Raw genomic sequence first — 13,659 nt, forward strand, 5'->3', positions numbered from 1 at the left:
GTCAATTTTCAGATGAAAAATGCGTTTTCAGGCGATATTTAGCTAAACCTTTCTATTTGTTTTTGGACAAAATTTCTTGTCTGAAAATGGTTGATTTTTGGCTAAATATCGCTTGAAAACGCATTTTTCGTCTGAAAATTGTCAATTTTGGACTAAAAATGATCAATTTTTGGGTGAAAATGGTCAAATTTTCTTGAAAAAAATCCAAAAATTGATCATTTTTAGTCCAAAATTGACAATTTTCAGACGAAAAATGCGTTTTCAGACGATATTTCGCCAAAAATCAACCATTTTCAGACAAGAAATTTCTGAAAATGCTTGATTTTTGGCTAAATAACGTCTGAAAACGCATTTTTCGTCTGAAAATTGTCAATTTTGGACTAAAAATGATCAATTTTTGGGTGAAAACGGTCAAATTTAGGATTTTTTGGAAAAACTTTCTTATGACCGCAAAAAAATGAGTTTTTTTGACTTTTCAAACAATTAAGTATCTGAAAAACTAAAGTTTTCACTGAAAAAACGGGAAAATTGAGGTTGCAAAACGTCCCGGAACCATTTTTTTGTATTTGCATTTTTTTTTCGGCTCCGGGATGCTTTGCATCCTCAATTTTCGCTGAAAAGTCAAAAAAACTCATTTTTGTGGTTTTCTTATCAAAAGCTGTCCAAAAAACCAGAAAATTCGATTCTGTCAAAATTTGACCATTTTCACCCAAAAATTAATCATTTTTAGTCCAAAATTGTCAATTTTCAGACAAAAAAGGCGATATTTAGCCAACATTTGACCATTTTTGACTTCTCAAACAATTAATTATCTGAAAAAGTCGAGTTATAACTGAAAAAACTGGAAAATTGAGGTTGCAAAACGTCCCGGAACCATTTTTTTTGTATTTTTACCTTTTTTTTCTTTTTCTCTATGCCTTTTTTATCGATCGTGTATAATATTAACCATTTATTTCTCATTTATTATCACAATTAACCCGTTTTCAGATAATGATATCAAGGCACATAGGAATTCCAGAATTATATATATACTAACTATTAGTCGTCCTGCAAATCTGCACCGCCCATATCAAGAATAGCGCCCAAATCGGTGAGAACACCCAACCGTACGATCTCTGATCGGCGACTTCTGATTTTTCCAAATCTCCACTAATTTTACTGATTAACAAATAGAGAAATGAGGTGAGTAACGTGAGACGAAGCATGTTGCAGATTACTCTGAAAATATGAAGATGAGAAAGGGGCGGAGCTTAGGGAGGGTCATGGAGTTATGGGACGTGGCCTATATCATTGGAAAGCCCTGAAAACGCTGATTTCAAATATATATTCAGATTTTACCGTCGAGCTCTGGTATTCGAGAAAAACAAGGTTAAAATCCGGAAAATACAAAAAAATTGTCAATTTTTCAAACTTTGACCTCGTTTTTCTCGAATACCAGAGCTCGATGGCAAATACTGAATATATATTTGAAATCAGCGTTTTCTCAGCTTTCCAATGATATATAACACATCCCACTGACTCCAGAAATTAGACTCACTTGAACGTGGGCGCTCGATAGTCTTTATACTCGACACACGATCTCAGGTAGATTATGAAAATGAAATAATAGACGAAACCGATTCCAATAAACATTGGAGATGCCACCCAGAAATAGGAGATGTGCAGGATGGAGTGCACTTTTAGACACTGAAAAAAGTGAATTTTTCTCATGTTTCAGGTACCGTAACTCGCTCAGATTTCGGCTAACCTCTCTGAAACCCACATTATCGAATTCAGCTCGTTGAGACGCTTCGAATGAGTATAATCATGACTAGGTTCGGAGAGAATCGGGTCTCGACGCGAAAACTACCGTAGCCCGTGATCTGGGTGTACTGTAGTTTTCGTGGTGGGACACACGAAATGAAGCGAACCTGGGCATGATTATAGTCATTCGAAGCGTCTCAACGAGCTGAATCCGAAAATAGATGTTTCCTGAAGTTTGATAGAAAACTGACTGAATTATAGTAACTGGAAAATTTTCAAAAAGTTGCTAGATTTTGTCAGTTTTATTTACACAAAATAGCTCAAAATCCTTCAAAAAATCAGTTTAAAGAAGTTTTTCCAAAATAAATCTGAAATTTTCGAAAAAAATATTTTTTGCGTAAAATTTTTTCTGAAATTTTTCAAGTATATCCCTTAAAATCCCTTGAAACCTACAGGCCTAAGAATTTTTTGAAAAAGTTGAAAAAATCGAAATTTTTCGATTTTTTCCAGTAGCACAGCAGAAACGCGCTCCATCGCACAACGCGATGCCAAATTAGAATTTTACGATAAAAATAAAAACCGCGACGCGCACGCAACGCAACTCGGTCAAAAATTCAAATATTTTCGTTGCACGGACACCCCTGTGATTCCCGCCTTTTTTTTCTCTTATTTTTCCGAAATCTCAATAAGGGTCAAAAGCACTGAAGCGGAAAATGGGGGCGGAGCCTCAGATTCTAGATTCCACGTCATCGAAGGATACTACTGAAGTCTCCTTACCAATAAAATCGACGAAACGATAATTCCCAAAAAATGGATCCATAACTCGAAGAGAGTGACGTCAAGCCATGTGGTGAACTCACGGAGTGTCAGGAATACCATTCTGAAATCATTCGAATTCTCTGGATTGGATTGAAAATTTTAAAAAGTGCATTATGACGTGACGGTGTTTGCGGGGGGCACTTGAAATTGAGAGGGGAGCACTCGTGAGAGCAGGAGGAAAGTGGGAATTGAAGAAAAGTAAGGGAAAATAATTATAGGTTTGTTATAGGGCAGTAATTATATTCTGGCTTTAATAGCAGAATCAAAAAGCACTTTTCAATTTTCTGGTGAACTTTAGGTACTTTTATGTACTACTGTGGGCGCACTTATTACAACCGCGCTCTACCGAAACCGCGAGAAAATTGTCGGCGAAATTCAGAGACTCTGAGAAAGAGAGACATTTCGATGGAGCGTAGTTGTAACTCCGTGAAACAACGGAATTAGTTTTTGCTATGATATTTTCAACGAGTATCGTAAAAAATGACTCGACAGAGTCCACTCCTTGTTGGGTCAAACTGTCTGACTCGAAATCCCAAACGCGCCAAAGGCACGCCATACTAATTGAAAATTGGCTCAAATCCTCCATTTTTCGCGGAATTTTTGCGTTTTTTACGTCAAAAACTCAATTTTTTCATTACACATCAACACCGTTCCAGGAGATGGGCCTCCGACTGGATCACTGGAATGAGGCGTTGAAAATAACTCCCTTCACAATTTTAGTTGAAGGTCATGGAGTCAGTTTGGAGATATAAGATTTGTTATATATCATTGGAAAGCTCAGAGAACGCTGATTCCAAATATATATTCAGTTTTTGCGATCGAGGTCTGGCCTTCGAGAAAAACGGGGTCAAAGTTTGGGAGAAGTCGTTACCCTCTTGACGTACGAAACTTTGAAGCCGTTTTTCTCGAAAACCAGGGCTCGAGGGTAAAAACTGAATATATATTTGGAATCAGTGTGACTTCAGCTTTCCAATGATATATAATATACATCTCTAGGGTAAGTGTCTTGGAATCCCTCGTCCAGGTTTTTACATAACATTCTTCACCCCTATTTTCCTCCCATCTTCCCCATTACTAGAATACCTCCTCCCCTTTGTTGTTGACTACAAAAAGTACACCAACCCTCCCTCTAGTTCCTAGAAAAGCAATTATTATTCTGTCTTGTTACTAAATTAAAATGAGGTAATACATGGGATAGAAAAAGGACGTTTGGGAAAAGTTCTTACCACAGCGCTCTACCGGAATCCACTGGAGCGCGGTTGTAAGAAGTGTGCCGTGCTAAAATTGTGATATTTAAGCTCTGAGAATCAAGCTACCGGATTACTGTACTTGTGACTTCCCAATCTCTTATTATATACTCTCTCAGGGGATGAAAGCACTTCTAATCATTCTCTTAATCCTAGTCTTGTGATACATACATACATCTCTAATCTCCTCCCTCTTTCCTCTCCCCTCAACACACCGCCCGTATTTCATACATACACATCAATGCACAAATTTACCTATGCGTAAAATCAGCATTCTTGGTCTTTTGCTTGACTCGTGTTAGTGCGAATATCACCAGTACTCTCTCTTATCAATTTATTATTTTCTATCTAATAATTATTTTTCTAAATAATTTATTGAATCCTGTGATTGATCACCATGTTTTATACCGTCTTTGACTCTTCATCTCCTATCGGATACAATAATGAGTGAGTTTTTTTTATTCTTGGAAATCGATTGAGATCGTCTAAAATCTGAAGCTGAAACTCAATATTATGAGCTGAAAAATATACGAAAATGTAGATCACAGGGAGATCTATATCTGTGACCAGAGTTGCGCGGAAGTGGTTTTTTCTAAAAACGGAAGTCGGAAGTCGGAATTCCGCGCAACTCTGTCTGTGACTTACAACGAGAACCGGATGGCTAGTCGATCATGCACCACGGGCCGTGAAAAGTGCCCGAAAAAAGCGAAAAAACCCCTTTTTTTTCGAAAAATGTCAAATTCTATGAATTCGGACCCCTTCGGCCTTCAGATACACAAAAAATCGGCTGGAATTGCTTAAAAATCTCAAAACCCGGTACTGGTGCCAATAGAGTGAAGGGAAAGGCCTACAGCAAGGGGGACTAAAAATCCTGATTTTCTCACTTCAAATCATAAATTCAGAGGTTCAAACTTAAAAATACGGTTTCCCCATCAAAATTTAGGTCGGATACCTTACCCAGACCCCTTGATACAAGCGTCCGCAAAGATTGATGGCAATGTCCGCGATCAAAGGGAGGGGAAAGACGTACAGAGAGCACTAAGCGTTTTTAAAATATTTGAGAGCCCACAACTTCCTTCAAATTTTAGCTAGAAAGCCGGTTTCAGGCTCAAAATGTTTGTCGTGACCAGATTTATCACATCATTAAAAAAATAGTATTTTAGCTCAACCTAGAATGCGCCAAACCCCATTTTTGCCAATGTCCGCGATCAGAGGGAGGGGAAAGACGTAAGGAGAGCATATTGAGAATTTTGGCAATTTTTTCGTTTTTTCGCAGTTTTTACTGTTTGGCATCCGCCGCGTTGTAGGTCAAGGATATAGAACTCGCCGAGATCTACATTTTGGTATATTTTTCAGCTCATAATATTGAGTTTTAAGGGAGTTACAGGGGTTGGTAAGTACCCTTCTAATGAATTCTGCTGTACGAAGACAATTTTCTATCAAAACTCCGATTTTCATCTTTCAAATTTCGGTTACAGAACTGATTTTCAGAAAAGCCCAAGAAATCTGAGTTTGAGACCTATTTTCCAGTAAAAATGAATGAAATTTCCAGAATTTTCAAAATCAAAAATCATCATTGAATGACTAATACAGAATCAAATCACAGTGGCTATTGATAACCCATAACCCTGATGACTAATCAAATAGTGTAAAAACTAATGACAAAAAATCAAAAAAAAAACGGAAGGAATTCTTCTCTTTACTCCAGAATCCTCTCTCTCTCCTCTTCTCTTCTCACTTCGATTTTTCATTTCCTGCGTCTCTTCCCTTTTCCTTTCTCTATTCATTCCTAGGAGAAGAAGAAGAAGAAGAGATGTTGGGGAGGGGGGACACTCTCTTTCGTTCCGCACACATTGATAGAGAGAGTGAGAGAGAGAGTGAGAGAGAGAGAGACAACACAGACACCCGGAGGACTGACGTACACTTTTAATACCTTTACCAACCATCTCTTTCTTTCTCTTCCTTTTTATTATTGTACAACTTTTTTTCTTTCAATTTATGGGTTTTATGGGCATACGTAGTCTAATTGCATAGTTTCAATTATTCAATTATCTCGTGAGAATATACAGGGTACTGACTGTCTAACTGTATAACATTAAGGTGTCCGGTATAAAAGTATTAACGCAGCAGAGCTCTTACAACCGCGCTCTACCAAAACCAAAGAGTACGAAATTGAGAGACTCAGAGAAAAAGGGTATTCCGGTGGAGCGCAGTTGAAATAAATGTGCTTCACTGGATTTCCTTAAAGTTTGAACAACCCAAATTACAAAAATAGTGATAATGTAATAATGCGTGGGCGGTTCTTGTCAATAATGTTGCTTACTTTCGAAATGTGCTTATTGGTGTTTCCAGACCCTTATTATTTTCAGCTTCTGATAATATTTTTGGATTTTTTTTGCTGATAACATTTTCTAGGCCGATTCTTGGAATTACCATCAAGAGGTTATTCGATTTTCCCATGAATTCTGGGTCGAAGCATATAAAAATATCCGACTTTTAGAAAATATTTCTATCGGCCTCTAATCGACAACTTTTTGACCCGATTTACGTCAGTTTTTCCGCATTTTTGGTCAGTTTTAGATCACTGTTATTTGAAAAAATTATTTTGATCGTAGTAGTCCTAGACCCCTATATAAGGTTCTCCCTATATTCTAGACCCACTTTATTTAAAATTTGCGAGGCAACATCTTTTTTCTGGTCTACTCCTAAAAAATCTCCCGGCAACTAATAGACGTTTCTATTGTACAATTCATATGGTTCATTCCGGTTTCGAATACCAAGTTTTCTGTCCATTGAAAAAAATTTGAATATTCAAGAAAGTTAGAATGTATTCTCTCTGATAACAACGCGAGTATTTCACTGCTTCACTTCAGAAGTCTGAAAACCTTTCTATAGATATCATGTTATTCATTTTCTCCAGTTATTATTCCACTCCGTCCCTATTAGCCGCTCTTGTTATGTAGGTGACACTGAATAACATGATATTTAGGAAGAAGATTTTCTGACTTCTGAAGTTTTTAGTACTGAATTTTATAGACTCAATTTCTAAATTGCATACTTGCAAACCGGGCCGAAACCGGGCCGGCTCGTAACTCCTTTAAAACTCAATATTATGAGCTCAAAAATATACCAAAATGTAGATCTCGACGAGTTCTATATCTTTGATTTTGATTCGGGCCGGATGGCTATTCGTTAATGTGCCGCGGGCCGGGCTAGAATGGCTTTTTTGGTTTTATGGCACTTTATCCCGGCCCGCGGCACATTAACGAATAGCCATCCGGCCCGAATCAAAATCAAAGATATAGAACTCGTCGAGATCTACATTTTGGTATATTTTTGAGCTCATAATATTGAGTTTTAAAGGAGTTACGAGCCGGCCCGGTTTGCATGTATGCTACATTGGTGTCCAGAAATGTAATAAAAAGTAAGGAAACGAGGATTCTGATTTAACTGGATAATTCAAAGAAGAATATAGTAGGAAATCTCTTTTTCGTTCTTCTTTTTTCTTCCCCAGATTTTCAAAATTCGGGGAAGAAAAAGGTTTTTTCGGATTTTGGATTTTTTTTTCCGAAATTGTTCAAGTAATGTTCAAGTTTCATTTCTAGAATATTCAATATTTTCCCACACACACCTTTCTTCTTCTCTTCCCCCTTCTCTATTTCCTCACGAGGTGGTGTCTCCAGAAATGGAAAGTAAACATAAGAAGACATTTATTTTTTGTGTGCCGTTTCTTATGGAATGATCAAACATAGAATATCGATTTTCATGCAGACACAAAATGACTCAAATATGTTTTATCTATTTTTGTTTCATTTCCTGTTACGTATGAGGGTGTAGAACTAAAGATAAGGAAACATGACATACCTACTTTTTTCCACATTTTTTTCTTTTCCTAATTTTTTTTTTAATTTCTGATTTTTTTTTCCAGATCCTCAATGGAAGTGGACCCACCGGCACAGCAATATGACACCTCGAAATTCCATCAAGTCACTATAAGAGATCCGATCGCCAGTGCGGACAGTACATTCACAATTCCCCGTAGATACAGTAACCTCAACTTTTTGAATGCAGGAGCACAAGGGACTGTTGTGTAAGTTTTTTTAGATTTTGAAAATATAGAATTTGGAGAAAAAAAGAAGAATTTTGGAAAAAAAAATCCGAAATCCAAAAAACCTTTTTCTTCCCCGAATTTTGAAAATCTGGGGAAGAAAAAAGAAGAACGAAAAAGAGATTTTCTGCTATATTCTGTTTTGAATAATCCAGATGAATCAGAATCCAGTCGTGTAGTCCTCTCGGACAAGATTTTTTGCTCAATTCCAGTTTTTACAAAAAATAGGGAAAAAACTAGAAAAACTTGTTGGAAAAAGAAGATTCTGATTCAGGAGGATCATTGAAAACAGAATATAGTGGAAAATCTCTTTTTCGTTCTTCTTTTTTCTTCCCCAGATTTTCAAAATTCGGGGAAGGAAAAAGGTTTTTCTTCCCCGAATTTCAAAAAATCCAAAATTTAAAAAAAAATTTCAGAATGGCAGATGACGCAGTGAGCGGAGAACGTGTCGCCATTAAAAAGATGCAACAACCTTTCGTGATGACAATGAGTGCGAAACGAGCGTATCGAGAATTCATCCTTCTAACCACTATTAAACATCCAAATGTGAGTTTTTTACGTCATTTTTGCAAATTGATCCTAAAAACCTATAAATCGGCTTATAGGTATTATGAAATCATGTTTATTGAGTAGATCACACCTTGAATTCTATTTTTGTAGTTGACCACTTTTTTCTACGGGCTGTCCTTGAAGAGTTATGGGGGAATAACCGGAATATGGTGCATCGACATTTTTCGAATTCAAATTTTTCTGGTTTTAGATGCACCGAACGCGTTTTTGACCGTTTTTTTTTATGATTTTCAGACGTTTGAAACCCCAATTTTCCATTTTCCGTGTAGTCCTCTCAAACGACTCTTTCCAGAATTTTTAAATTTTTTAAAATCCGAGTTAGGCTTGAAATCTGGGGAAGAAAAGAATCCGGAGAAGGCTAACATTTAACAAAAAGACTGAAAACCAAGAAAAAAACGGAATTTCGAAAGAAAATCAGAAATCCGAAAAACCTTTTTCTTCCCCGAATTTTGAAAATCTGGGGAAGAAAAAGGGTTTTTCGGATTTTTGATTTTTTGGAATTTTAAGAAAATTTTTCGAATTTCAGTCTTTTTTTCAAATTTTCACTTTCTCCTGATTCTTGCCTTCCCCCAGATTTCTAGTCTAACTCAAATTTTGAAAATTTTTGAAAATCCTGGAAAGAGTAGTCCGAGAGGATTACACGGAAAATGGAAAATTGGGGTTTCAACCGTTCAAGTGGGCTAAAATAAGCAGACATCTCAAAAAATCATGAGAGTCTCTAAAATCAGAAAAGATCGAATTCGAAAAATGTCGATGCACCATACTCCGGTTATTCCCCATAACTCTTCAAGGACCGCCCGTAGAAAAAAAGTGGTCAACTACAAAAATAAAGCTAGACGTGTGATCTACTCAATAAACATAATTTCATATAACTCGGATTTTTGGTCTTCCCCGGATTTTGCAACTAAAATAAAAGACACTTCAGTCCTAACTGAAAACCTATAAAATTTTATTGCTCGTGCCACATGAGACCGGCTCACAGAGTTAGCCTGTGGCCTCTCAAATTTGGTCACCATAAAAAATTTCTATCAATTTCCAGATAATCCGTCTCCTAAACGCCTTCACACCAGACACCTCCATCAACAACTTCACAGAAGTCTATCTTGTAATGGAGTTAATGACACACAACCTACACGAAGTCATTCATAGATTACGGTAAGGGTTACTGTAGTAGATGATTTTATTGAGATGAAGTTACAGATTGGACCACAAAACGCTCTCGTTTTTCGTCTATCAAAGTTTGTGTGCCATCAAACATCTTCACACTTCTGGAGTCATCCATCGAGTGAGTAATTAGATAATCAATTAATTAATTAACTTTTTCCCCAATTTCAGGATCTAAAACCGTCGAATATCGTTGTCAACGATCGATGTGTTCTGAAAGTGTTGGATTTCGGGTTGGCGAGAAAGAAGAATGTGGACACGTCGATGAGAATGTCGGATTACGTCGTCACCAGATACTATAGAGCTCCAGAAGTTATTCTGGGTCTGCCCTATTCGGAGAAAGGTACGCTTAATGAGGAATTGATGATTAGGTTACTGTAAATACTGAAGTACTTAGTTATAGGTGTCCTATGGTCATAATTGTACAACTTTGGCCTTTTTCAGTTACAAATCTCCGAGAGTGGGTATTATTGATTGACCCACCAAATAAATTTTTGACGGATCATACAGATCCAACCTAAAGCTTCATTTTTGTAGTTGACCACTTTTTTGTACGGACACATCCTAGAGAGTTACGTATCGACAAAGGCTCCCTTAAATCGACCATTTTCAGATTTTTGAGAGCTGTCGTCTTAAAATGGCCATAACTCTCTAGTGAGTGTCCGTACAAAAAAGGTGTCAACTACAAAAATGGAGCACTATTTTTAATTTGTATAATCCATAAAAAATTAATTTGGTGGGACAATTAGGAATACCGTAACACATTCTCAAAGTTGGACATTTTCAACTGAAAACGAACAATGTTGTTAGAATTATAATATAGCGTTTTGAAAAATTTATAGAAAATCAAATGATATTTAAGGAAATTAGTGCCTACACTTGTATTTATGGGAAAACCAGCGAAACGCTCTTCAAAAGTATACGTTTTGCACTAAACCTGACCAAAATTTTATGTGCTTCTATAACAGGTGTGCCTTTATTTTAGAGGTTAATGTTTTTATCTTTCAGAACGGTCCTAAGCGTGTGCTTCAGTTACAATTACATACTTACAAACTTTAAATTCAATATTATGAGCTGAAAATTATACCGAAAGGTAGATCTCGGCAAGATCTACATATGTCGGGAACCTACTACGAGCCGGATGGCTGTAAAGTGCTAGAAAACGCAAAAATGGTCAAAAAAGATATTCTAGCGTGTCCAATTACCGGATAGCCATCCGGGTTGCAGTAGGTTCCCGAAATATGTAGATCTTGCCGAGATCTACATTTTGGTATAGTTTTCAGCTCATAATATTGAGTTTCAAGCAAGTTACGCGGTGGCCCGTACCGGCATTTGTCGGCACGGTTGACAAAAGTGGTATTTACGGTATTTTAGCTGAACATTTAATCTTGTTTTGAACCTGAAATCCCAAAATCCACATCCCCATTTCTGCAGTGGACATTTGGTCAGTCGGCTGTATCTTCGCTGAAATGATCAATCATACCGTACTCTTCCCCGGCAAAGATCGTATCGATCAATGGACGAAAATCTACAATGTGATGGGAACACCCAATGACGATTTCATTAATCAACTCGGTCAATCCGCAGCGATGTACGTCCGGTCGTTGCGAAGATCCAGTCCCAAGTCATTGGCTGAAATTGTACCCGACTCGAATTTCCTCCCAGAAACCGAGAATCCACGTGTCAATTTGACGTGTAAGTCTGGAAATTTTATGATTAGTTTAATACGTTGGGACCAATTGTCGTCATATGTCTGCGAATCGTTATCTAGAACTATTTGGGGTGCCTGCGGCGCTGGAATGCATTATTTTGCACTGAACTGACCACTATCATACTTTTCAAGGCGCATAACTCGCTTCAAATTGAGTTTTATGAGATGAAAAATATACGAAATTGTAGATCTCAACGAGTTGTACATTTTGGTATATTTTTCAGCGCATAATATCGCCGTTTAAGCAAGATACTGGTCCCGATTTTAAGTGCTATAAAACCTGTAATGCCTGTTCGCAGCGGTATATCTCGGTTCCCAAAGGAAATATCAAAAAGTTTTTAACTGGCAAAATATAGTTTAATATTCATAGAATATTTCTTCAGTTGAAAAAATTTTCATATCTTTAAAGACAGCCGAGATCTAGCAGGTGCGCCTCTATTCCAGGCTTTTACGGTATACAGAACAGGCTGGCGCGCCAGATGTGTCAAAATATTAGGTGGATGTGTTTGTGGCGGTATAGACGGTATAGACAGACCAATATTCAAAAAACAATAATTTTCCAGCCACATCCGCTCGTGATCTACTTGCAAATATGCTGAAAATCAATCCAGATGAGAGATATTCAGTAGAAGATGCACTCAATCATCCATATGTCAGATTATGGTTTAAAGAAGAGGAAGTGAACGCCCCTGCATCCGAAAATCGATACGATCAGGATATCGACTTTGCCGATAAGACACTTCAGGAGTGGAAGGGTAAGTGCGCTGTTCATAAAGCTCTAACTAGGAAAGGTCACGGAGTCGTGGAGCGTGACCTATACCATTGGAAAGCTAAGAAAACGCTGATTCCAAACATATATTCACTTTTTGCCCTCGAGGTTTGGTATTCGAGAAAAATAAGGTCAAAGTTCGGAAAATTGACAATTTTTTGTATTTTCCGGACCTTAACCTTATTTTTCTCGAATACCAGACCTCGAGGGCAAAAACTGAATATATATTTGGAATCAGCGTTTTTTCAGCTTTCAAATGATATAGGTCACGTCCCATAACACCATGACCCTCCCAAGCTCCACCTCTTTCTCATTTTCTTACAAATTATTATAAGCCATATGTAGGTTTGAGAATGAGAGATTGGACTGGAAATAGCTGAAAATTGACTAAAATCGTCTTTTCGCTCAAAAACACCATGCTTAAGTTATTTCTTATGTGAAAAACTTAAAGTTTTCATCGAAAAGCAAAAAAATCAAGAAAAATAGTGAAATTCGCTCCTGAAGTTTTTAAATAGCTGAACAATCCTGAAACTATGGATGGTCATGGATTCAATTTGGAGTTATGGGATGTAACCTATATCATTGGAAAGCTAAGAAAACGCTGATTCCAAATATATATTCAGTTTTTGCCCTCGAGGTCTGGTATTCGAGAAAAATAAGGTCAAAGTTTAGGCCTAACTCTTGAAGCCTATAGGCTCCAAATACCTCAAAACGTAGCTTATATGAAAAACCAAGTCAAGACCTTCAAAACGATACTAATACCTTAAAATTTGGTTAAGTTTTCAAAGAATTGTGAGGATTTGAAAAAAACGCAAAAAAAAGGTTCGCTGAAAAAAGTTAGACTTTTGAGACTTTTGAGCCTAAGGCTGCACCTCATACATTTTGTTTGTTTTGCTTTAATTTTGGGTTTATCTGTCTGTCGGTGTGTCCGAATGTCTGGATGTCCAAAACTCCCAAAATTTGGTTATGTATCCAGAAAGTTACAAAGATTTGAAAATTAGGAAAAAATGGCCAAATTTTTCTTGCGTTTCCAAACTTTGACCTCATTTTTCTCGACTACCAGGTCTTGAGGGTAAAAACTGAATATATATTTGGAATCAGCGTTTTCTCAGCTTTCGGATGGTATAGGCCACGTCCCGTAACTCCAAACTGACTTCATGGCGCTTCCTCCAGATGACTTAGGGTCGTAGATCAAATTGTCAAACTCAAAACTTTGACCCCATTTTTCTCGATTTCCAGACCTCCTAGGGCAAAAACTGAATATATATTTGGAATCTGCGTTCTCTCAGCTTTCCGATGATATAGGTCACTTTCCATATCTCTGTAATTTTTGGGCTCCGAGACATTCAAATAGTCAAAAACCCCCGATTTTCCCAAGAAAAATGCTCAAAAACCGGCTTTTCACACTGAAAATGCAAAAAAAAACCCCAATTTTCTTAATCTCCAAACGGAATTCGATTTTTGTAGGTCTCATCTTCCAAGAAGTACAACGCTATCAAAATGATCATGACATATTCAATGGATAATA

The 13,659-nt window shown here is 37.1% G+C and overlaps 2 protein-coding genes across 2 annotated transcripts; one reads left to right on the forward strand and one right to left on the reverse strand.

The window, feature by feature from the left end:
• Positions 1-1,031: 1,031 nt before the first annotated feature.
• On the reverse strand, positions 1,032-2,622 carry GCK72_016154 (uncharacterized protein; the record flags this gene model as incomplete). Its single annotated transcript, XM_053731356.1, has 3 exons — positions 1,032-1,218; positions 1,538-1,686; positions 2,521-2,622. 3 exons carry the CDS (start codon positions 2,620-2,622, stop codon positions 1,032-1,034), a joined length of 438 nt encoding a protein of 145 aa, XP_053586128.1.
• A 5,122-nt stretch (positions 2,623-7,744) lies between these two features.
• Positions 7,745-13,657, forward strand: GCK72_016155 (uncharacterized protein; the record flags this gene model as incomplete). The annotated part of the gene is made up of 8 exons (XM_003091257.2): positions 7,745-7,899; positions 8,334-8,463; positions 9,527-9,642; positions 9,688-9,772; positions 9,823-9,994; positions 11,086-11,346; positions 11,926-12,117; positions 13,599-13,657. The coding sequence occupies 8 exons, from the start codon at positions 7,745-7,747 to the stop codon at positions 13,655-13,657; spliced, it is 1,170 nt and encodes a 389-aa protein (XP_003091305.2).
• Between the last annotated feature and the right edge of the window lie 2 nt (positions 13,658-13,659).

Source organism: Caenorhabditis remanei, chromosome IV (genome assembly GCF_010183535.1).
Source record: "Caenorhabditis remanei strain PX506 chromosome IV, whole genome shotgun sequence".
Classification (NCBI taxonomy): Eukaryota; Metazoa; Nematoda; class Chromadorea; order Rhabditida; family Rhabditidae; genus Caenorhabditis; species Caenorhabditis remanei.